The 25324-nt window shown below is 39.9% G+C and overlaps 1 protein-coding gene and 1 long non-coding RNA gene across 10 annotated transcripts in view; one reads left to right on the top strand and one right to left on the bottom strand.

Annotated features, from left to right (window-relative positions):
• Positions 1 to 25324, bottom strand: part of COL4A3 (collagen type IV alpha 3 chain) — a 147199-nt gene that overhangs the window by 13108 nt on the left and 108767 nt on the right. For 7 of the 9 annotated variants that reach the window (XM_015432894.4, XM_005574465.4, XM_005574466.5 and 4 more), the window contains 17 exons: positions 25095 to 25187; positions 24022 to 24126; positions 21645 to 21742; positions 20936 to 21086; positions 20469 to 20582; positions 18900 to 19067; positions 17560 to 17649; positions 17066 to 17200; positions 12172 to 12270; positions 11347 to 11436; positions 10546 to 10685; positions 8452 to 8578; positions 7188 to 7268; positions 6699 to 6797; positions 6445 to 6492; positions 3901 to 4086; positions 2939 to 3069 (listed from right to left, as the gene is read on the bottom strand). In XM_015432894.4, the coding sequence (XP_015288380.3) occupies positions 2939 to 3069; positions 3901 to 4086; positions 6445 to 6492; positions 6699 to 6797; positions 7188 to 7268; positions 8452 to 8578; positions 10546 to 10685; positions 11347 to 11436; positions 12172 to 12270; positions 17066 to 17200; positions 17560 to 17649; positions 18900 to 19067; positions 20469 to 20582; positions 20936 to 21086; positions 21645 to 21742; positions 24022 to 24126; positions 25095 to 25187 (1955 nt within the window). Of the gene's footprint in view, positions 1 to 2938; positions 3070 to 3900; positions 4087 to 5234; positions 5275 to 6444; positions 6493 to 6698; positions 6798 to 7187; positions 7269 to 8451; positions 8579 to 10545; positions 10686 to 11346; positions 11437 to 12171; positions 12271 to 17065; positions 17201 to 17559; positions 17650 to 18899; positions 19068 to 20468; positions 20583 to 20935; positions 21087 to 21644; positions 21743 to 24021; positions 24127 to 25094; positions 25188 to 25324 lie in introns of all 9 variants that reach the window. The other 2 variants (XR_012421527.1, XM_065526171.2) reach the window with 2 other exon arrangements.
• LOC123568057 (uncharacterized) overlaps positions 1 to 25324 on the top strand; it is a 56467-nt gene that overhangs the window by 23577 nt on the left and 7566 nt on the right. The window contains exons 2-3 of the long non-coding RNA XR_006691274.3: positions 19679 to 19763; positions 21376 to 21566. This is a non-coding gene — a long non-coding RNA (uncharacterized lncRNA). The remainder of the gene's footprint in view (positions 1 to 19678; positions 19764 to 21375; positions 21567 to 25324) is intronic.

Below are 25324 nucleotides of genomic sequence, written 5' to 3'. Positions count from 1 at the left end.
CCATAGAAAGAGGGAGGAGGGAGCAGGGCTTCTGAAAAGAGCTGTTTGTCAAAATGTATGCTAAATCTACTTTCATACTGTCCATATGGATTGAGATAATGCTATTACCTGAGAATAATGGGCTTTGAAGGTCGTGAAAAGTGCCAAGAATAAAACTGGCCTTGAACCAGCTATCTTTGGAGCAAGAAGACCAAAGAAGGAACCATCTGATTGCTTGGATAAAGTGTTGTTTAAAAAAGAAGAGAGAGAAAACAGAACCATCTGGTCAAGGACTTGCTGGCTTCTCATTTCTGCCTGTTCCTCTTGAGGCTAAGGTAACTATGAAAAAGAGCATGTTGCCAGGGTTATCCCTGGCAGCAGGAGGGAGCTGTTAAAGGCCCCAAGCCAGTTGAGACATCCATCAATAATTGTCTTTCAACTGTAAGTATAGAAGCCTATGAATGACCATGAAATCACCAGAGGAGTTAAGTAAGATCATGTTTCCAAACCAAGCTTTATACATCCCAGTGTCCTTGGAAGGTCTTTAGATGTAACTGTGGATCAAATTGGCAACTTTCAAAGAATCATGGAGAACACGAGAGACACCTACAGACTGAAGATGGGCAGATATGTCATTTTTCAAAAAAAAAAAAAAGAAAAAAAACATTTAAAAGTAGATTCTGGAAATCAAATACCAAGAGAGCTTAAGAGTGATTCCTAACAATGAGCTATGGCAAAGTACCTCATTATGCATCACTGATGAGGTTAGTAGAGGACAAAATGAGTTATACCGTAGATGTTCTGTACATTGACAATTTACATGGTAGAGAGAGCTGTGCCATGTGCCATGGTAGCTCTCTCTACCATGTTTTTGTGGCCAAAATGGCTGCTGCATAGAGGAACAAGGATAGATTTAAAGCTTGGTGAATGGCCACATCGAAAGGCAGTTCATTAAGGGATTAATTCCAGCTTGTAGAGAGAGAACTCTGGGCACAAAGAGCTGCTTTGTAAGTGTTTCTTGGATCAGCAAGTGATGTCCTCCCTCTTCTTAGTCTAGAAAACCAGACCTCCATTACCTGACTCCTGCTTAGCCCTCCAGACTCCTCTCAAGGTGTCCTCATTCCCACCCACCTCAGCTCCAGTAATAGAGTTGTGTGTTTGTCACTCACACACACCCATTGTCATTTTGCTCAGAAAGCTCCCTTCCTCCACCCCACCCATACCCCTGCTTTTCTTATTTTCTTGGATAACTCCTATGCATCTGTCAAGACTCAGACCAGGCATCAGTCTCCTCGGGGAGGGATCTTTCCTGAGCGTCTTCCCTCTACAGTCTGGATTAAATACCCTTCCTCTGTGTCCCCATAGGCTCCTGCATTCTTCCTACCACATGGTGGGAAAATGGCCTGTCTCTGTGCCTATCACCCTCACTTTATTGTGGGCTGCTCTAGGGCAAAGGACTGTAGCTTTTTGTTTTTCTGTCCATTGGTACAGAGTAGACACTCAGGTATGATCCCTGAGTCACATTCATCTATTCAACATCTGTCTCCAAGGATTTGATGTAGACAGAGGGATCAGCTCGTCTAATATGCTGCTAAGAGAAAGCTAGGGATGATGGCTGTGGTGTTGAGAGAGAGAATATGAATTGAGAGATCGCAGGCTGGGCGCACAGGCCTAAATGAATAAGACAATGTCTAAGATTGATAAATGTAAAAGTTCTACACTTAAGTCCCAAATAAGCATCAATAACAACAAGCTAGGCAAGAAATAATGGAGAAAACCTAGTAGCAGTTCATGAGGAAAAGGCCCATGGCCTTTAGTTGATTACGAGCGCAATGTGGAGACAAGCAGGTCAGCCCAGTGGCCCAAGTGGAATTTTAGGTCTGATTCCTAAAATGACGACGTTCCAGACAGTAGACTCGTCTGTCCTTTTGCTACTCCCTGGGGTATTGACTTCTAACTTCTGGAGGGCATTCACTCCAGAGGCTATATTTTTTAGGGCAATAATGAGAAACTAGGGTGTATTCAGTATAGAGGCAAAGCTGATAAATGGTTAAACTGAATTTGAAAGAACCAAGTATTTATCCAGCAATAAAATAATTGGAAAGAAATGGCAGTTAGCTAGAAACATTAGCAGGCATTTGGGGGGCAGAAAATAAATAGGCATTTACAGGGGAAAGCAGAAAACTTCAGAAGCATATAAGTAGAGGAAAAAGTGACAGTGTCATTTAGAACGATTCTGAACTCCAGCTGCTTTTTGAAGATTCCGTCACTGGACTTGTTCAGGGTCTAAATAAGCAAGGGTCTGGAATGCTGTAGAGGTGAGTCCCATACAGACCAAAGTTTTGGAGGCCTCTTAGAGGCCAAATCATTCCAACTCTGAAGATTTTTTGATTTTCATAAACTTTTGGACTGTGTTCCCTTAGGCATACTGCACAGATGCATCAAAAATTATAAATTTTACATTAACATTAACATTAACAATAAGTCAGTGTTAATGATATGGTTTGGCTGTGTCCCCACCCAAATCTCATCTTGAATTGTAGTTCCTATAATCCCCACATGTCCTGGGAAGGATCCAGTGGGAGGTAATTGAATCATGGGGGTGGTTCCCCCATGCCATTCTCATGATAGTGAGTGAGTTCTCATTAGATCTGATGGTTTTATAAGGGGCTACCCCCTTCACTTGGCACTCATTCTGTCTCCTGTTGTGGTGTGAAGAGGTGCCTTCCGCCATGATTGTAAGTTTCTTGAGATCTCCCCAGCCATGCAGAATTGTGAGTCAATTAAACCTCTTTTCTTTAAAAATTACCCAGTCTTGGGTATGTCTTTGTTAGCAGCATGAGAATGGACTAATACAGTTAACAATATCGACAATATATGGTATAATGTACAATATAAGAATAATTATAATAAGTGGATATTGAATTGATAATGAGTCAAAATAATTATTCATACTCACCAGATGACCTGGTGGTCCCATGTCTCCTACAGTTCCAGGTGGACCTTTTGGCCCAGGGTGGCCCATAGACCCTTTGTCTCCTTTTATGCCTGTTACGTGACTCCCTGGAGGTCCAGGGGGACCAGGCTCACCTGAATTCATGAAAACTCTGTCAGTATTGCCAGCCAGGGAGCTTCGAAGGTTCTACCTAATTAGTGATTGTTTCTAATGAAGTATAAACCCTTTACTTAGCATTACCACAAACATTCTTTCCCCTGGGGCATGTGATGGGATTGTGGTAAAGACAGGATGAGATGATGCCAGTGAAGCACCTGGCACCCACCAGCAGGATCTGCTTCTCCCCAGTGAGGGTCTGTTACAGCAGGGTCTGTGCCTGCTTCCCTAAAGCCTAGCCCAGCTCTAGGGATTCAACAAATAGAGTTGAATGAATGCATCACTGTCTTTTAGGCTAATTAATTATTATTATTTTTTGAGACAGTTTAGTTCTGTTGCCCAGGCTGGAGTGCAGTGGTGCAATCTCAGCTCACTGCAGCCTCTGCCTCCCAGGTTTAAGCGGTTCTCCCACCACAGCCTCCTGAGTAGCTGGGATTACAGGCACGCACCACCAACCAAGACTGGCTAATTTTTGTATTTTTTAGTAGAGACAGGGTTTCACCATGTTGGCCAGGCTGGTCTTGAACTCCTGACCTCAAGTGATCCACCCGCCTTGGCCTACCAAAGTCCTGGGATTATAGGCATGAGCCACTGCGTCCAGCCAGGCTCATTGATTTACTGACTACACATCCCTCAAACAGGCTACCTTGTCTTGACAGTTGCTGGGTGTGGGAACCATGGGTAGACGGGGAATGGAGATGACCACAGGGAAAGAAGAAGCAACAAGGTAACATGAGGAGGAGGTTGAAAACTTTTGAGGTCAAACATGATTTTTGTTCTTTTATGCTATTTAAAAGTAAACCCTCTACCTGGGCTTCCTCTTAAGCCTGGTGGACCATGATTTCCTTTCCGGCCAGGGATAATTGCACCGGGCAGACCTGGTGGCCCTGGGAGTCCTTCTATGCCTGTGGGCCCTCGAGGCCCAGCATCTCCCATGGCCCCTTTTCTGCCAGGGAGGCCAGGAAAACCTGGGGATCCCCTGTCTCCTTTAGCTCCTGCAAAGAAGAAGGCCTAGTAAGTTTCTTTAATGGCCATATGGTTGGGTTAGAGTTCTTGGCTATCTTTAATAATGTAAGTACTTTGCTTAAAATTGTTCAGATTCAGAATATATATTTCTAAAATATATATTTTATAATATATTGCTGGTAAATGCAATATAGAGCTACAAAAACTGAGTTGAGACTCAGTGTGTCTCCAACTAGCTGTCCGATCTTGGCAAATTCACTTCAGATTTACTTACTATTACAAATTTTGATTTTCTTATTTTAAAAATGGAGGTAATACCTGTTCTAGCTAATTATTTCAGATCAAGTGAGATAACATACAAACATAAAAGCATGGCATAAGCTCTAAAGTGTTATATAAACGTAAGCCACAGTTACTCTCAGCTGATGAACTTAATCATGTTGACATTGTTGAGTCACTGATAATCCGTTAGAGCATAAGAAGCTAAATGGCATAGCACTGATGTGTGCATTTGAAGTATTATCCAGCTAAACCCAGACAAAGAAGCAACAAAATTGCAGTCTTTATTCTGTCCTTTTGCTAACTTCCCCACACATCCCCCATAATAGGAATAGTAGTGGCAGGAGGTTTGGATTTACCAAAGACCCCCCGAAAAGGTCACAAGTCAATACTAATATTTTTCATCTTAGAAAACCTTCAAGAAATTGTGCTTTGACATTCATGAATGAAAAATATTGTATGAATTGAAAATAATGTCTCCCTCTTCTCTCCCATCTCTGTGTTGTTCTAGAAGCAGTAAATGGCATGAAAACAGGAGATAGATGTGCAGAAGGAGAGGGAGAAGGAAGGGGAGGCTAATAGCTCAGGGGAGGGCTTGGGGAGTTATTATATAGTAAAGACTTACAATGAAAATAAAATTGATGAATATTGACTATCTAGCCCTATGTCTATTCACACCCTTTAGCTTTTTAATACCTGTAATTTATGCTTTTAAAAGAAAGTGCTTAGATGACTTCAGTTCACTCCAAGCTTTGTAATACTGTATTTGCATGGCAGTGACCTGAAGCACCAAGATGGCTTGGATTATATATTTCATGTTCATTAAAATGATTACATGCTCTGCAATATGATTTCATTTTAGGATTTTGGAGAATAAACTAATTAAAAGGATTCATACCTTCCAAGTCTCAATGAACTCTTCTCCATATTTAGTTATCCTAGAGGGATTGAGGTGCATAATCATTCACTTACATAATTAGGCTATTGGTTAGTTTTAAGGCTTTTAAACCTAAGGTATGACCGTTTTATACCAAATTTTATTTCCACTTAAAAGCTAGTGTTCTCATTCCAAATGGTTAAACTGTGAGTTAGCCTGGGAACATGAAGAGCAACTCTCCTTTTGACCACAATTCTAAAGCTACACCGTGGAACAGGAAAAGCCTTCATGCTCATTGGTAAAGGAGAGGTCTGAGAGATGTGGGAAGACTGAGCTCAACCAAAAGAACAATCAAACCAGTAAGAAACAAATGGGAGAGAACAGCTCTTGTCTACTTTTACACTTTAACTGTTTTATCAAAAGTGGTTCCTGCCCGACTGAGTTTCTCATTGGCATCGAGCTATTCTTTGCTGGTTCGCATGAGCATCAATAACTAGGGCCCTTCAGTGTGCTAGGCCTCTTTGCTAATGAAATGCTCCCATTCACAGGACCCGTGGCTGAGACGGGTCAATGAAATGTGCAGACAATCTGATGTTTCTCCTGGAAGGTTTGACTAGAAAATGGAAAAGAGTTAAAAGAAGCTGTTTATCTTGTAAAGCACTGATGTGAGAAATCCAGACTTGCGGCCTGCGAAACAAAAAACTTGAAATACTCTGAATGACATGTTCAGTAAACTGCCATGTCTGAGATGTTGAGAGACTCTCTGGATAGCCTTTAATAAACAATAGCATGGACCGCAAGCTGGATCTGGGAGTTGGAATCAGACCTAAGAAGATATAGGTGGGAAAGGATTTGGATTACTCCTGTGCCTCAGAACAGCAGGGACAGATGCTCACTGAGAACCCATCAGTTCCACCTTCACCTTTTAGGAGGTGGTACCTTTAAACCATGCTAACAACAGCAAGACATATACAGAAGAATCCTTTTTACTTTTCAAGACTTTCTTAGTAGGAAATTCCAAAATTGAATCAGAGTTTCTAATTCATTCCATTTGTTGTGATGGTAATAAGTAAACATTTAAAATTGAAGACCAAGATGATAAATATCCTTCTATATTGCCATTGGAACATCTTTAATTTGCTAGGTTAAGCTTATTTATATTTAAGGCATGTTCAACTGCTTTCTCTCCTTGAAAATGTGTACATTAGGACAGGGAAGAAGAACTGCTTACCTTGAGCACCCGGGTTTCCTCTTGGGCCTGGAGGGGCCCGCAATAAACCTGAAAGAGATAATCTTGGCATGTTAATATTTGGTCAATTTCATTATATTATATGTCTATGACAGAAGTTTAGTACACACCAAAAACATGTTAAAGATAATCAGTTCTATCGGAGAAAAATCTTTAGAGCAGCAAAGGATTACACTGTTACTAATGATTCTATCCAAAATAAAACTAGTGGATCAAAGATAATGAGCAAGTTGTACCCGTTTCTCCCTTTTCTCCGGCTGGACCAGGAATTCCATCACGTCCTTGGTCACCTCTTACACCCATTGGTCCAGGAGATCCTGGGAATCCTGGAAGACCTGAAAAAAAAAAAAAAGCCTAAAACTATGATATACAAAAAGAGGATTTATTTCTTGCCAGTGGCCTAATGGGAATACCAGGGAGATGTGTGGAATTGTGTTAAAGAAGCTATTTTTCAGAACTGTAGCTATGTGAAGCTATGTTCCTAGGGAAAACCACATACAGATTACTATTATCATGAGGATTGGATTATCAGTTTGGAATAGGTTGCCAAATATTTGAATTAAATAGATAGAAATATCTAACCTCATTTTTTTTTGCATTTTTGTCTGGATACTGAGTAACTAGGAGCTACCTTCTATAGAATAGTAGGTTTACAGAAATCCACACCTCAGGAGAAAGTGTGCCTCCCACATGAAAAGGAAAGAGAGAAAGTACAAAAATGAAACCTGGAGGGCCTTTGATTCCTGGAGGGCCCGGGAAGCCTCTGATTCCTTTAAAACCCAAGTCACCATGAGGACCTGGCTTTCCTAGAAATGAAGAGAGGGGAAGGAAGAAAAAAGATCACCAAAAGATAAATGATTACAACAGTGACCGAAACGGTCTGTTTTTATAGTCAACCATGCTCACGCTGGCCTTAAGGAAGCTCTCTTGTTGCAAGGTCACCCCATGGTTTTGTCCAGGCTGCTTTTTTCCCGGAGAACCACATGCAGAGATGTGGCAAATCACTTTCAAAGATGTGTGTACGCCAACCACAAGCACCACTCAATATGCAATTTTATTTTAATTGTGAGTTAAATGCAAATTTATTGAAACTTTCTGTATTTGAACAGGTAGTTTATTGTATTTAAGTAAGACCTGAATCTGCAACCTAATAGTTTCACAGTTGTTTTTAATAAAACAAAACCCTAAACCTGAATTGTAAGCTAATAAGCAAGAAAGCCAAAATTCAATCCAGAAATCGGTTCGAAAAAGAGTCACAGCACAGTGTTGTAGTTTGAATTGTGGTGTTCCCACATTCATATGTTGAAGTCCTAACCTTCAGTACTTTGGAACGTGACTCTGTATTTGGGGATAGGGCTGGTAAAGAGGTAACTAAATTAAAATGAGGTCAGTAGGGTGGACCCTAATCCAATATCGTGTGATGTCTTTATAAGAAAAGAAGATTAAGACGCTTGGAAAACACAAGAAGAAGATAGCCATCCACAAGCCAAGAACAGGGGCCCTAGAAGAAACCAATGCTGCCGACAGCTTGATCACAGACTCGGAGCTGCTGGAACTGTGAGAAAATAAACGTCAGTAGTTTAAGCCACCTCATCACTTCTCAGCCTTCTGGCTAACATCAAGTGTAGTTTAAGCCACCTAGTCTGTGGTATTCACTATGGAAGACTGAACAAACTAATACAAACATTACGATTGTACAGCGGCTAACATTTTGTATCCTTGGGCTGAATTTGTTGAGACAGTTCTTCAAAAGTGTTGTTTATAGGAACATATTTTTATATTTCAGTCCACCAAATGGACTGATTAGTAAAATTGGGCTCTCTTAATGAATTCCCTGTTTCTTAGTGTGTTAGAATTTGAAGTTCAAAGTTGAATAAAAGCAACTGCAGCATAAAAGTATAAATAGCTTTCTGTTTACCACAGTGATTTCAGGAGGGCTATACTCTGAGTAATGCTTCCAGCTTTTAGAATTGTAAACCCAAACCTTACCTGGGAGGCCAGGACTTCCAGGACTTCCAGGGGCTCCCTCAGGTCCAGCAGGCCCCGAATGTCCAGGTGGGCCAGGTTGCCCCAGTTCTCCTTTCTTTCCCATTTCACCCGGCAGTCCTGGATCCCCCTTAAATGTAGTCAAATACCTTTAAAATTCTCATATAAGCAGGATATGTGGTTAGAATTCAGTGTAAACTTTATTTACTAATTCTTTCATTCATTCGTCAATTCATATTTAGTATCTGCTCTCTGCCAGCACTGTGATAGGTGCTGAGAATAAGATGGCCACATGGCTTATGGGGCCCAGTGCAAAATGAAATGCAGCTTCCCTTAAAGCGAATTTCAAGACAGCAACAGCATAGCATCAGACCAAGTGTGGAGGCCCTTCTTAGCACAGGACCTCTGTGACTGCACTGGTAGCAAACCCAGGAAGCTGGCTTTTACCAGGATATAATGGTAACCTATATAGATTATGGCTTACACAGTCCCTGCCTTCATGGAGCTTCAGAGACCAGTAAGTAGATAGATATTAAATAATCATACAAATATATAATTACAAATTGTGATGAGTAGCTGGGAGTAAGAAAGAAATAGGCTAAATAAAGATGTATCCTACAAATACTATGCATGCAAATATGTCAATCATATGTTTTAAAAACCTTCCAATGATTTAATGTTCATTAAATCTTCACTTCAGTTTTAAGACCAACCAGAACACAGGTTTGGTAAAGATTTACAAAATTTCTATGGTAGCCAATTAAAATATACTACTCTGTTACTCTCATTTTGCTGACATGATAAAACCAGCTCATTTTGTGTTCAATGCACAGTTCTAAAAATTTATTCTGGTGGTTACCTGGTGAAAACTTTAAATCTAAATGAAACTATCAATTAACTGAGTGTGAAGTCAAACAGGATTTCTCGTTGAGCAAATATCTCAGTGGAAGCAATCTCGGGTTTTCTGAGGACTTAATCTAAATATAAAAAACAAAGACATTTGTCTGTGCTCCAAGTGAAAAAACAGTTGCTTTCTTGGGTCTGTGTAGGTCTAAATTTTTTTCTTGTTTTAGCAATTACTACTGGAGACTATAGCTGGTGGAAATATTTAGGAAAGGTGATATTTTATTGTCTCCAAAAAGAGGGAGGAGGTTCCCTAAGTAATAATTTTTATATGTTGGAGTCATATACTGTTGAAAATCTAAAAATCTAAATCTGAAAAATAGACTCTCCCCTACAAAAACATTTTCAAACATTTCGCATTTAGTTTCTAGAGGTTGCTGGGCTTCTTGGGATCCCATAGATTTTCTCACTGGTCCATGGAATCCCATGTTAGTAACCTCTGCTTATAGGAACTTCTATTAATCATTCTCTTTTGGTCTATCTCTAGCTTTTAATGTGAGAGATATACTCAGAAAATTGGGAAGAGAATAAAACCTAAGGAAGCCACTGAGCCCTATTGAAACATTTGGTTGCTGCTTTGTATAACACCGTAGTAAAAAAAGGGCTTTAACATCCAACCTCAGTTTGACAGAGCATGAACACTGAAAACATTGAAACAAGATTGAGTATTTCCATTCCATTACACAGAAAAAGTTCTAAAACAAGAAAGATAAATGTATGTGTCTTAGGATTTTGTTTGCTTTCTAATGATGCTGTAAAGTTATTTTATTTTGTATCTTTTGTTAGTCTTAGTAAGACAAGTGTTTTTTATTAGAAGGTTTGGAAATTTATTTTTCTAAGTCTACATGAGATGAGTACAGCAGAAACAGGCCACTTTGTATCACAAGAAAAAAATCCACTGTCCCATCTGATTTTATGGGCCTGTAATCACTGCCTTCTTCTGGCAGCACACCTAAATTGCAGGGACAGTGTGGAAATTCCTTGGTGACTGAAAGAGGCTTTCAGAAGTTGACAGCTCTGTGACAGACAAGCATCCTCAGTTGTGGAGACAGGATTTTAAAAATCCAAATAACTGTCTGAAATTATAGTAATAGTTTCAATTTTCTCTGCCCACACTGAATCTGGGTACTTGTTGGTATTTTTCAAGGCACTCACTCCACCACCAAAATGTAAATATTTCAGTGGCCTATATACCGTTGGTCCTGGTGGTCCTGGCCTTGTACCTTCTGAATAACCCGGCTCTCCCTTATCTCCCTGGAGACCGTGAATACCTGGGAGGCCTGGTCTTCCTGCTCGACCTGGGAATCCCAAAGTTCCCCCTTTTCCTTTAGAACCTGAAATTAGGGGGAAAACATCGAGTAAAATAGATAAACATGAGGATCTTGAAGTTTTCTACTTTTCACTTTTGCATAAGTTTTCTCCCAAGAATGGCTTTTTCAGAATTACAAATGCATCAGGTAGTTAACAATGGATGATTATTATATAACATCAATATTTATTTTGTTCTCACCCATATTCTAATTGCACACTGTATATTTGTCTAATAGCAAATCTAGTTTTGTTGTTGTTGTTGGTTTTTATTGAGACGGAGTCTCACTCTGTCGCCCATGCTGGAGTGCAGTGGCGTGACCTCAGCTCACTGCAACCTCCGCCTCTTGGGTTCAAGCGATTCTCCTGCCTCAGCCTCCCGTGTAACTGGGACTACAGGTGTGCACCACTACACCCAGCTAATTTTTTTTATATTTTTTTGTAGAGATAGGGTTTCGCTGTGTTGGCCAGGCTGCTCTCAAACTCCTGACCTCAGGTGATCCGCCTGTCTCAGCCTCCCACAGTGCTGGGATTACAGGTATGAGCTACTGCACTTGGCCCCGCAAATCTAGTTTTTTAATACAAGTTTTCTACCAAGTGGAAAACCAAAACAGTACACAACACAGAAAATCTGGAATCCTCACTCATCATGAGCTTGTGGGCTCGTAACAGGACCTTACACATTACCTGGCATGCCCATGTTCCCCATGCTTCCTGGTATACCACGTAGTCCTGGTTCTCCAGCATTCCCAGTGCTGCCCAAATCTCCTCTGGGGCCTTCAGAACAAATACATAGTTATTGCCCTGCACAGTTTCTGGTCATAGTATGTGTTTAATAAATACTTGTTGCTTGCATGCATGAATGAATCCAAAACAGCCAGACCAGTTGGTTTAGGCATTGTCTAGCTGTCCTTTTTCCTTCAAATAAGGAGGGAACTAGGGACCCGGAACATGTAAAACTAAAGAAAGTTAGATTCTTGTCAGCAGGCCTGGGTTTCAAACACTAAAATCATCCTAGGACCAACACCAGCAGGAAAAAGTGGGCTCCTGCAACCATATGGTAATATATTTCCAACTGCATCCTGAAGTGTTATTGCCATGTAATATATTTTGTTACTGAGGTGGTTATAGGAATGGTGGGATGCTTTAATTATTTAAAAATTATTTTGTAAACTCAGTTACTTGCTTTAAAAAAGAAAGATGCAAACCTGAAAACTTCTAAGGCGTTCTCTAATTTTCATCTCTGATATGTGACATGGTGATGAATTATAATTTATAATACATACCAGCAATTTCAGAATGAAATTTTGAGGACAAAATGGAACTATTTGTAGGTTAATATAAGTTAACTACACACCAACTATCAACACCTTAATTTAGTAGCAAATTTTGCTGGAACACTATCAGAACAGAACTGATATTTAAACCCAATAAGTCTAGAAACAACGTTTATTACTTTAGATGTAGGAAAGTGTAAAATGTGATATTTTTCTATTTGAGAATCAGCTGTACCTGGTGGTCCTGCTGGTCCAGGTAGTCCTTTGAGGCCTTTTAAACCTGGTATCCCTGGAACGCCTCTGTTTCCTTTCTCACCTGGATTTCCTACGAATCCTAAAGTTAGAAACCAGGTATTAACAAGAAAATTAGCCGGGTGTGGTGGTGGGTGCCTGTAATCCCAGTTACGTGGGAGGCTGAGGCAGGAGAATCACTTGAACCTGGGAGACAGAGGTTGAAGTGAGCTGAGATCGTGCCACTGTGCTCCAGCCTGGGCGACAGAGCAAGACTCCATCTCAAAAATACCCCCCAAAACAAAAAACTAGGTATCAAAAATTCAGGTTAAAATTTTGTCAGACCCATCCACATCCTGGTTTAAACCAATGGCATATTATTGTAGTTCAGCGTAGCATATATGTTAAGAGCATGGGTGGATTTGGGCTTCTATCTTTTAGAGAAGAGGATTAAATGAAATAATATGTGTCAGGCATTAGCACAATACCTGGCATAAGTTATTCCTCAGTGAACACTAGCAATGATCTTAATATGTACTGTTTAAAACAACATTTTAAGAATTAGCCTAAATATCTCTTCATTTTTTAATAGCAAAGACAAAGTGTTATCCACTACACTATTCTCATCTAGATGATTCTATTCTCAATCCATGTATTAAAATTATAATTTATTAAGTATTAGGTAAGTCAAAGGCCAGAATCACACTGTCAATCAGTTAATAACACTTGGATTTGAATCCAGTTCTGCACATCTGGAAAGCTTATAAACGTCCCAGGAAACCATTCTACTTTCCCTAAAACATGACTTTGATCATACTCCTCTCCTTTTCATAAATAGTCATTGGCCTGGGTGCGGTGACTTATGTCTGTAATCCCAGCAGTTTGGGAGGCTGAGGGGGGTGGATCATTTGAGGTCCGAAGTTCGAGACCAGCCTGGCCAACATGGTGAAACCCCATCTCTACTAAAAATATCAAAATTAGCTGGTTTGATGGCACACACCTGTAATCCCAGCTACTTGGGAGGCTGAGGCAAGAGAATCACTTGAACCTAGGAGGCGGAGTTTGCAGTGAGCCGAGATTGTGCCATCACACTCCAGCCGGGGTGACAGAGCGAGACTCCGTCTCGAAATAAATAAATAAATAGTCACTGGATCTATTACCTACAGAGTAAATTGCAAACTCCTTCGGCAGCATGAAGCGTTCTACAGTCTGTCTATGGCCTGCCTTTGTGCTTTTTCTCAAGCAGATTCACTTCCCTTGGCTCTTTTCCTGCATATGTACTTATTCATTCACATATGGGTGGAGCATCTAATTAATAAATAGGTCTTGTGCTGAGCACCGGAGAGATAAATCATGTTCTCTTCCCCCAAGTTTTTAGTGTTTAACTGGGGAGACAGCCAAGTAAACAAACAATTATCATCCAGGCAGATAAACGCTGTACTAGAGTTGGGCACAATATGCTACAGGGAAGAATTTCTGGAAGAGGTAGTATTTTTTAGCTCAGTCTTGAAGACCAAATGAAAACTAATTGGGTGAAGAAGGTCTGGAGTGAGACAGGATTCCCAGACAGTAAAACAGCATGTAGAAAGGAGTGATGAGTATCAGGGAGTTAGATTGTTTTGTTTTACAACCTTTGTTTTTTCCTTTTATGTCGTTGATTGCAATCTGAAAAGATATATATACTGTTTAGTCTGTTTGTTTACTTCAGTTTTTTAGGGGTTGGCAAAATACAGCTTTCAGGCTGAATCTGGCTTGGTTTTGTATGGCTTGCGAGTTAAGACGGGTTTTACTTTTTTTTTTTTTTTTGAGACGGAGTCTTGCTTTGTCACCAGGCTAGAGTGCAGTGGCATAATCTCGGCTCACTGCAACCTTCGCCTCCTGGGTTCAAGTGATTCTCCTACCTCAGCCTCCTGAGTAGTTGGGATTACAGGTGTGGGCCACCATGCCTGGCTAATTTTTGTATTTTTATTAGAGTTGGGGTTTCACTATGTTGGCCAGGATGGTCTCAATCTCTTGACCTCATGATCCGCCCGCCTCAGCCTCCCAAAGTGCTGGGATTTACAGGCGTGAGCCACCATGCCCGGTGGTTTTTACATTTTTAAAAGGTTGTTAAAAACAAAAGCAAAGAATAAGATGCAACAGGGACCATATGTGATCCACAAAGCCTGAGATACTTACTACCTAGCCTAAATGGAAAATGTTTATGGACCCATTATGTCTCTTTCCCCCACTAAACTGTAACTTTCATCATGACTAGGAAACTAAGGTCTGCTTTGTTCACCTCTGTATAATCAAGACATAGCAAAATGCCTAGTCCATAGGTATTATGAAGTAAAAAGTAATTATTGAGTACCTAAATCTCATGTGGCTGGAGAGACAGGCCAAGTGCAAGTGGTGAATAAACTTGTATGTCAGTCTAAGTTCCAATTCTCAAAGCACAGGGAGCCTTGGAAAGATTTTAAGCCAAGAATTTTATTTGTTCATCTGAATCTTATTTGACATTTAAATCCTCTTTCACGGAGGTTTCACTGACTATCCTAGTTGCTGTATTTTCTGCTTCCCTCTACTCCTATGGAGCTCTGGCAGCACAGTGAGGAGGCCAAGTGTGAGGCCCATCTCTGCCGTTTCCTATCAGAGTGACACTGGGCAAGTAACTTCACCTCCCTATTTCCCCATATGTAAAATGGGATGATTGCAATAGCAGTACCTACTCCTAGGGTTATATATTTATTTATTTTTTGAGACAGAGTCTTACTCTGTTGCCCAGACTGGAATGCAGTGGCACAATCTCAGCTCATTGCAACCTTCACCTCCCAGGTTCAAGCGATTCTCTTGCCTCAGCCTCCTGAGTAGCTGGGATTACAGGCGCTTGCCACCACACCCAGCTAATTTTTGTATTTTTAGTAGAGATGGGGTTTTGCCAGGTTGGCCAGGCTTTTCTTGAACTCCTGACCTCAGGTGATCCACCTGCCTTGGCCTCCCAAAATACTGGGATTACAGCTGTGAGCCACCGTGCCCAGCCTACTCCTAGGGTTATTGTGAGGATTAAATGAGTCAATAGTTGTAAAACTTGGAACAGTACTTGCACATGGTAAATGTTCCTTAGGTCATTGTTAAATAATATAGCATACTAATTTGCCCCTTGCGTTCTTTATTATCTTTTTCTACATATGCCTAAGTCTCCCACGCAGACTCTTTGTGGAGAGGATAGTGACTTATTATTGTGCTTCTCTGTATATTCAATATCTCTTCCACATGTGAAGTGAATAGCTTTAAGTCAGAAATTCAGATTTAGGAAAAACAAATGGATCATATTGAAATTAGGGAGGCCTAGATACAGGTTCTTTTGTTTGTTATTCTTCAATCTGTGTCCCTTGGTTATGCATTTGATAAGCCTGAAGAAAACATACAGAACAGCCTGGATGCATACTCTACTTTGGGTGAGTAAAAGAGTTTTGTTGGAAGCATAGAAATAGCCCCATAGCATGTGTCCTTCTGTACTTCACAAAAGGAATTCTTCAATTGCAAATTAGTACTCACAGCACATTTATACTGTGAGAGCCAAATTTCTGCTTATGTAGGCAGAGATATGCTATTCATATTTTTTTCCAGAATGCTTCTAACACTACTTAAATAATCTAAAATAGTCTAGTGAAGTGGTGTCTATGCAGACAGTTTATGAGGACTGGAGATTGGTGCCAGTATTTTTTTTTTTTTTTTTTTCATATCTTGGCTTAGACTAGTCCTAGCAGAGTTTTATAAAAGTCACATTACTTTCTTTTTCAGTGCTAAAAATGAAATGCAATATTCTTTTTGTACCAGAACTAAACTGTCTCTTCGACACCAGGTTAGATGGTTTTTACTTCCCAGAAGGCTTTTACTTCCTAACTTGCCAGTTAGTCAGCCTTTATATTGTGGTCTACAGCACCCTGTGCAGATTTTTTGTTTTTTGTTTTGTTTTGTTTTTAGGTTTGGCAGTACATGTGAAGGTTTGTTACATCCTTATGTGCCACACATATAAATATATGTTGAATACAGTCTCATTTCTCAAAAGTCATTTCAAATGTCTCAAAATTTAACATGGTTTTGCAACTGCAAACACATTTTTCTTTTATTGCGCTCTTACTATGACACATTTTTCTTTGATTCCTTTCCTGCTATGAGAGTCTGATCTGCAAATGTAGTATTTTGCCCAACAGTTCTCCGTTTTACTAAAGTTGCTTGGGATTACATTTGGTCAAGAAGACCACAAGGGAGGGCTTCTGAAAGTTTGGTTTTATACTGGCTGTATTGATCATATCACAAAAACTACCAAAAAAGTGCCCAAATAACTTGAAATGATGTGAATGCATTTGAATTTTAGCTTAAGAACCACATCTAACAACAGTCTTTCAAAGGGTTACATTTTCACTGGAGCATTTCTTTTTAATAATTATTCTCCAAAGGATTTTGAACAGGAGAAGAAGTTTTTAGATGGAATCAGAAAATATTCTCCTGGTAGTCTACAGAATAAAGTTGCATTTGAGAAGGAGATTTCAACATCAGCCTGAAAAGTTTTATAATGTGGAATTCTTTTAAGGGTTTAATTTTCCCCATACTTGGCAAAGAGGGAGTTTTGAGGCTTATAATTTAAAAACTGACTGCTGATTATTTAAATATAGCAAATCAAAATGCAGAATTAACTTAGAAATAAAAATGTTATGCATCAAGGAGGCAACATGTCGTGGAAGGTGACTCAGTTCTAGTGCCTGCTCAGCCACCAACCGGCTGAGTGATGGGCAGGTAACTAAACACTGGTCCTCACTGTCCTTATTTGTCAATTAAAGGGATTTGCCTGGATACTTTATTAGCCCGAGAATCAGCTCTGATGTCCTGATTCCAAACAAGCAATTCTTTACCTTTGAGACCTGGTTCTCCTTTGTGCCCTATCACGTGGGATATCTGAGAAGGCCCGGGGTTTCCTTTATCTCCTTGTTCCCCTTTGGCTCCTGGGGTTCCTCTCTGGCCCTTTACTCCTGGAATTCCAAGGCTCCCTAACAGACAGGAGTAACAACATCAGGTCCTTAATTCTTCAAGTAGTTCATAGGGATTAAAAAGTTGGCAGTGCTTACTATAAAACAGAAAAAAATCAAACAAAAAAGTCTAACAATGCTGAGAACTTGATAAATACTTTCCCCATGCAGGCAGCCTCATAAGGGTAGTGGTAGAAGCCTGCAGGGAGAAAACAGGATTCCATTCAAATGGAAAAAAGGAACACAGAAAACAGCAAAATCAAATACTTCTGCTCTCTCAGAACTATTTTTCCCTCCAAAGAAACATAACTTTTTTTGCTGCAAAATAAATGAACATTGTTTATGCTTCCTGCTATTTACAAAGATATTCCATCACTTACCCCTCTGCCCTGGCATGCCTGGGTTCCCAGGGGGTCCCGGAGGGCCAGTGGCTCCAGGAAAGCCCATCATCCCAACCACTCCATCTTCACCTATGGAAACAAATTAGCACAAAGCAGCACATGTTGTACAGAGTGAGAAAAGCAAAATATTCCATATACTAAAATAAATTATACTTAGAAGTAGAGATTGGGAGTTGAAAAAAATGGCCTCTGTACAGAGTAAAATTACTGTATTAGTCTAGGAGATGGGTCAGTAAATGGTCTTTTAAACTCATCTATGTAGAAGTGATTGGTAGCAAATCATATGCATGGATGAGGATAGAATATGTGGAAGTTTTGTAGCATTCCATCCTCCCAGCCCCTGATGAGTCACTTTCTATTATATCCCTTCACTTTATTTTCTCCATAACACTTGTCTCAAATTGAACTTAGATTTTAAATATTTCTATTATTGCTCCTCTACTATGAGAAGGGGAGACTTGTCTACTGACTGATGTGTCTCTAGGGCGTAGAAGAATGCTGGCATGTGATAGTAGCCCAATAAGATGAATGAAAAGATAATGTGTTGATTAAGTTGTTTTAGCCTCTTTTCCGGAGGGGAGATCAGTGAGGTCCTTATACCATGAGGGAACAGAATATTCTCCCCAAACATATAAACAATAAACATAGCCATGAAATTAAAATAATTACACAGAAATACGATTAACAACTCTATGTCAACAAATCAGATAACTTAGACAAAATGGACAAGTTTCTAGAGAGACAGAATACCAAAACTGATTCCAGAAGAAATAGAAAACCTGAACATACCTATAAGAAATGAAGAGATTGAATTAGTCATTTAGAGACTTCCCACAAAGAAATGCCCAGACCCAGATAACTTCACTGGTGAATTCTACCAAATGTTTAAAGAGCATCAATTCTTCACAAACTGTTCCAGAAAATACAAGAGGAGGAAACACTTCCCAGCTTGTTCTACCAGACCAGCATTACTCTGACACCAAAACCAAAGATATCACAAGAACACAACAGACCAATATCCCTTCTCAATATAAATGCAAAAGTTCTCAACAAAATACTAGCAAACATATTATAGTGGTCGTATATAAAAAGGATTACACAGCAAAAATAGCCACATTCTGGGTAATTGTGAAATGTGTTCATCTAGCCACCACCGTTTCCCTGCAACATGGCCCCTGGTTTCTTACAAATAATTTAGAAGGAAAACGTTATATTAAGTAAAATCGTAGAGTCAAAAGCATATGCCTATGTACAGCTGACAGAGCCACCTTAAGAGGAAGAGGAAATAAGAAGAAAAATAGAAACACAAAAAAGGATACCCGGTAGCCCTAAAATTCCTGGATTTCCTGGATATCCTTTTTGACCCGGTGGTCCCGTCTCGCCTTGATGACCTGACATTCCCGGTGATCCAGTTTCTCCAGGAAATCCTGATCTATCCAAGCCTGGAATTCCTGGGTCTCCCTTTGGCCCCATTTTACCTCTTCTGCCTGTGTATGAATAAATGAATGAATTAATTAACCCACAAATGCTTTCCCCTCCTAACTTCAGAAATATATATATATATATATATATATTTTTAAGATGGAGTCTGCCTCTGTCTTCCAGGCTGGATTGCAGTGGTGCGATCTCGGCTCACTGCAACCTCCGCCTCCCTGGTTCAAGTGATTCTCCTGCCTCAGCCTCCCAAGTAGCTGGAACTACAGGCATGCACTATAACGCGTGGCTAATTTTTGTCTTTTTAGTAGAGATGGGGTTTTGCCACACAGGCCAGGCTGGTCTCGAACTCCTGACCTCAAGTGATCTGCCCGCCTCGGCCTCCCAAAGTGCTGGGATTACAGGCATGAGCCACAGAGCCTGGCCACTTTAGAAATATTTTATGGCTGTAAATATTTAGCTTTGTGATTTGGGGTAACTGCGCACTTAGGCCTGCACGTGTTTGTGTGTGTGTATGTGTGTGTGTGTGTGCGCACGCGCGCACGCACGTGTATGTATTTAATGTCCCCTCTGTAAAATTTCTGAGCTCCCTTCTGGCTCTAACATTCTCTGCTCCAATGACTCATGCAGTAATACAAGTGTAGTCTTTATATCTATTTTCTAGTACTGCAGACACATTCTGGGACTGCACCTTATGATGCTGCTCACTCTGTATCCTGCAGAAGACATACAGAGCCGTTCACATAGAGGTAAGTCACTGGATGCCTCTGGAAACAATAATAATGCCACTGTAACAGTTAAGGTCTTGGTCAAAAATGTATTTGTGAACATATAAGCAATATGATAGACCACAGACATTAACTGATTCCTAAGTAAATTTTTCCAGGAATAGTTCATCAGATATGATTGAGAGGATCCAAAAACATAAAGTAAGTTTTCCATCATCTGGAACATCTAGCCTGCATCATTTAGATTTATTTTCATGTTTTTTCTTTTATATTGTGTGTAAAACAATCAACTACATATTTTAGTTTATAAGTTTTTAAACTGGTATCATTGCATACATTTACCACATTTTAATAATAAGGATAAATTTACCACTTTAATATCCTTATGAAAAGTATTAAAGGTAAAATGTTTTCTGAGAATTTGTATATATCTAAATATATGTAAACACACACCAATCTCTCGCTGTCTTCAGCATTCATATTTTTCTTGCATAAAAGATACAAAGCAATTCACTATATTAACTTCAGGTTTCTTCCTTTATAGGTGGTACACACTACTGTGTGCAACAAACCCATGACAGCAAGGTTTACACTTCTGAAGTATTTCTCATTGAACAGTGGTCAGGACTTGTTGCTGGACAGTTCCCATGTTAAGCAGCAAAGCACAGAGCAAGAGTCTCATGTCTCCTGCCCATCTGGTGGCCAGTTTTGAGGCCCTTCTCCTACCTTGTTGCCCTTTCAATCCATTTAAGCCTGGAAGTCCTTGGGCTCCCCTAGGACCCTCTATGCACCTTCCTGGGGGTCCTTGTTCTCCAGGTGGTCCAGGCTGCCCTGGATCTCCTGCAAAAGAAAGCACACGATTATACCCAGGTGCTAGAACTTAAGGTCTTGGTATTGCTATAGCAATCATTCTTCTGTTAACTTTTTTCCCACCTATATCAGACCTATATTTACTACCATTAATATACCTTTTGTAGAGGGCACTCATTTAAAAAGAAGGAAGGAAGAAGGAAAGAAGGAAGAAATGCAGGGCAGGAACATTGGATGGGAAAATAATTAGGCTCCACAGATTCTATTTCTCGAACTAGAAATTTTAATTGAGAATTCTTCATTTCTAGAACACCTACACATTCAGTTTGCTGCCTTTTAGCAGAGCTAACAGTGGAGAAAAGTAATGACACTTGCTATTGTACCTCGTGGTCCATCAAGACCTTCATTTCCTGGAGTTCCAGGGAGACCCGGAAGTCCAGGGAGTCCAATTTCTCCATGTTCCCCAGAATTGCCTCTTTCTCCTGGAAAACCTGGTGTTCCTGGTCCTCCAGGCATGGCTACTGCTGGTTCTCCCTATAGCACAGAAATTATGTTATTACTATACAGTGCTTCCAAATCCTCGCTGATACTGACTAGTCTCTGTTACGGAGGCTGTAAGTCCCTGTTGCACAGCAACCACCATGCCATCAACTTTCCTTTTTGAACTCTAGTTGCTGACTTTTCTATAAGATTATATTTAATAACACTTCAGGATATGTAGCCTCCACTTTTTCAGAAGACTGTGGGATTGTCTGTAAAGAGAAAAATCTAGATGTTTTTACTTTTGATCGTTTTTCTCATAGCTAACCACATTTCTTTCTAGTGTTGTCCCATTTTAAATACTCTGAGTGTTTATGAAACGATTAAAGATGCTATCAAGATGAAATCTGCATTCTGCCACCTTATGTTTTCCTTTCTAAAATGGAAGATGATCCAGAGAAACGTTTAAAAAATTTAACATCTTCATCATCTACAAATATATTGATAATTTCTACATCTAGAGTGTTCTGCCAGGTAGGTGCATACAAACTGGCCAATTAGTGGTCACCCGCCCTGTCTTCTGTGACAGTTTGAGTTTGAATTTTTGCATACCTTGGCTCCTGGGACGCCTGGCTTTCCAGGTAACCCAGGCTCTCCCAAATTTCCAGGACAACCCAGTGATCCTTTTGTACCTGGAAAACCTTGGTCTCCTACAGAGAAAAAACAATAAACATTGTTGTAGGATTAGTCTTATTGAAAGATTCTGAGCAGTAACTCTCTTATCTCTCAACCAGCCAGAGATGCTTTTATGAAAGTTTAAATGATAATAAAACCAACTGATAAATTAGCAATTTTTTAAAAGTTCCAAATCAAATTACATTGGTTCCCATTTTAAAAAATAACTTTCTCTATTTGGTTGTTTAGTATGGCTATGATCTTGATTCAGCAATTCTTCAAAGCACTGATGCTGGTTGACCATTTGACTTTGTTTTTGAAGTATTTTTTACATACAGTGTACAGGTAAGTGGATTTTTATATACAGATGTATTCATGTAAGCATGACCTAGATTAAGATACAGAGCTTTTGACCGGGTGCAATGGCTCACACCTGTAATCCCAGAACTTTGGGAGGCCAAGGTGGGGGGATCACCTGAGGTCGGGAGTTTGAGACCAGCCTGACCAACATGGAGAAACCCCGTCTCTACTAAAAATACAAAAAAAAAAAAAAAAAAAAAGCCAGGCATGGTGATGCACGCCTGTAATCCCAGCTACTCAGAAGGGTGAGGCAGGAGAATTGCTTGAACCCAGGAGGCTGAGGTTGCAGTGAGCCAATAGTGCCAGTCACACTCCAGCCTGGGCAACAAAAGCGAAACTCCATCTCAAAAAAAAAAAAAAAAAAAAAAAAGATATAGAGCTTTTTCAGCACCCCAGGTAGCCTTTCCCAACAGAGTTGCTTAAGAGAATTAAGTCCTAATGCCCCATAGCATCCATTGCACGTAAGGGATTAACTTCTTATGCCTTTATAGTAGGCGAATTGAGAAAGGGGTCAACACATTTTCTGTGTTCTCTGGTAGAGAAGAGGAAGCCACGGTGAAGCAAGGCTGCATTCAGAGTGTTCCTTCATACCCTCATTTGACCAATATTTAATTTGCAGTTAGTTCATGGGATTCATTAGATTCAATTGTGAAACTGTAAATCTCTACTTTCAAGGAGCTCTTGGGTTAGTTCTGGTTCCCATGGTCAACAGTCTTCTTCCAGAGAGTCAATACCTAGAGTTACAAAGTAGGGATGTAATTTATAAATGCAGGGTCCAAGAAGAATGAAGTACAAATGTGAGCCAGGCTCCCTTACTTCACAGATCATTAGGAAGAAAACCAAGAAATTGGACTCAAAGCCATTCTTGAGACTCCATGAGAAATGTGATTATGTTTTCCATTTCAAATACTCATAAATTGAAATCAATATTCTCATATTTGGGCAAAATTAATGTGTAATAAACACTGATGACATACTAATCCAAGAGCTGAAACACCAAAACATGGATGCTATTTTTGACAAACATTTTAAATAATATTGTAACAAACATGAAATTTTCATAAAACTTGCAGTTCTGTGTGAGAATCCAGGGACTCAGGTTATTCATATGTCATCCTGGACAGGACTTTCATGTACTTGTCAGTGGGCAGGTTTATGTCATTGTGTGAGTTCTCAGCATCTAGATTTTTTTGGAGTGTTTCCTCTTTGAGGGGAAACAGCATTTTTTTTTTCCTACAGGAAAATAAATTCCGTAATTTATTTTGGAGTGTATGGGGAAATCAGCTATTTGTGATTTAATAGTTCCTTTCTTATTTAAAAAAATAAAAAGAAATGTATACATGTAAAAGATGCAGGCATTTATTGAGAAGTATCAAAAATGTTTTTGAAAGCCAACAATCAAGGTTCACTATTACCATTTTGGTGAATTTCCTTCTAGTTGTTTTCTATGTGTTTTAAAAAATACAACTGAAATGAAATTGCATAAATCAATGTAAATTCTGCCTTTTCACCTAACATCATTATAAGAGATTTTTCCATTTATGGCTCTTGGAAAACAGTTTTTTTTTTTTTTTTTTTTTTTTTTTTGAGACAGAGTCTTGCACCTCAGCCTCCTGAGTAGCTGAGATTACAGGCACGTGGCACCACACCAGGCTAATGTTTGTATTTGTAATAGAGTTGGTGTTTCACCATGTTGGTCAGGCTGGTCTCAAACTCCTGACCTCAAGTGATCTGCCCACCTCAGTCTCCCAAAGTGTGGGATTACAGGCGTGAGCCACTGTATCTGGCCAGAAAACATTTTAAAGAGTATTATGGATATTTCCTATGTTACTCATTTTTATATCTTATATCCTCTTTATATCTTTATATTGTATTTTACTCATTTTATTTATACGTATATACATCTTCTAAATATCCACAATGAACTTTATGTTTGAAAAAATTTTAAATTTACCCTTAGGTCCAGGAGGCCCAGGAAATCCAATTCCTGGAATTCCTGGTTCACCATCAGGTCCTGGAAGACCAGGATCTCCACATTTCCCCATAGATCCAGTCATACCTTAAAAACAAAAACACATATGTATCTCCACATCAGCAACTTTCCTTCATCTTGTTATAAAAGAAAATGTCTAAGTTCTCTGTGTCATCCTATCCCTTTTGCACATTAAGTTTTTTTTTTTTTTTTTTGAGATGGAGTCTTGCTCTGTCACCCAGGCTGGAGTGCAGTGGCGCGATCTTGGCTCACTGCAAGTTCCACCTCCCGGGTTCACGCCATTCTTCTGCCTCAGCCTCCTGAGTAGCTGGGACTACAGGTGCCCACCACCATGCCCAGCTAAATTTTTTTGTATTTTTAGTAGAGATGGGGTTTCACCATGTTAGCCAGGATGGTCTCGATCTCCTGACCTCATGATCTGCCTGCCTCGGCCTCCCAAAGTGCTAGGATTATAGGCGGGAGCCACCACGCCCAGCCAAGAAAAATGTTTTAACACAACCCCAATCATATGCTCCCCTTCCCTGTCCCTATCCAATGGACTAATCTTTAGGAATTGCAAAGAATTTTGTCAATATAATTTAATTCCTAACAGGAAATATTCTAGATGTCTTGAACTATGTAAGTCTCCCTCCATGCATGCAAAACTCAGTTTTACATCACGTTGGCAAAGAAATTCGGTTTTCAAATGAAGATGCTATGGAAAATATCCTAACGAATTACCAGTGGGCAAACATCACTTGCTCCCCTGCCAAAACTCCATAAAGGTTTTTCTGCTCTAAAATCCCTCTTAAGTAGTTACATCGGTTCTCCTCTGGAACCTTTATATTAGAAGCACCAGTTAGTTAGAATAATTTGGATAACCTCAGAGAACTACAGCAAGTCCCCAGCCTGCTTGCTTATCAGATAAGACACTGCCCTGTGCTCTCTTTTGGAGCCAATGAATACATTTTTTCCTTATAATGGGGACAGTATTTTTCCAAGAGAGTCAGGGTGTTGTCTGATGCCATGCACCAGATTTGGCAGAGGGTACTTACCAGGTGGACCTTGGGGGCCAGGATGGCCAGGGGGCCCTGGAGGTCCTGGTGGGCCTGGAACTGGTGTTGAAACACTGAGTTCTCCCCTAGGACCTTAAGGAAAGTTGTGGTCATAAGATTGGGGTATATACTGAAGCTTGTCTTAGATGATAGGGGAAAATACGATTATAAAGGGTTTATAAACATATCCCAAAGAAAATAAAAAATAACCTCTGTTTTCACAGGCTTCA

The sequence above is a fragment of the Macaca fascicularis genome, chromosome 12 (genome assembly GCF_037993035.2).
Source record: "Macaca fascicularis isolate 582-1 chromosome 12, T2T-MFA8v1.1".
NCBI lineage: Eukaryota > Metazoa > Chordata > Mammalia > Primates > Cercopithecidae > Macaca > Macaca fascicularis.
Note: the sequence above shows the minus strand (reverse complement) of the source record. Positions and strands in the feature narration are given on the sequence as shown.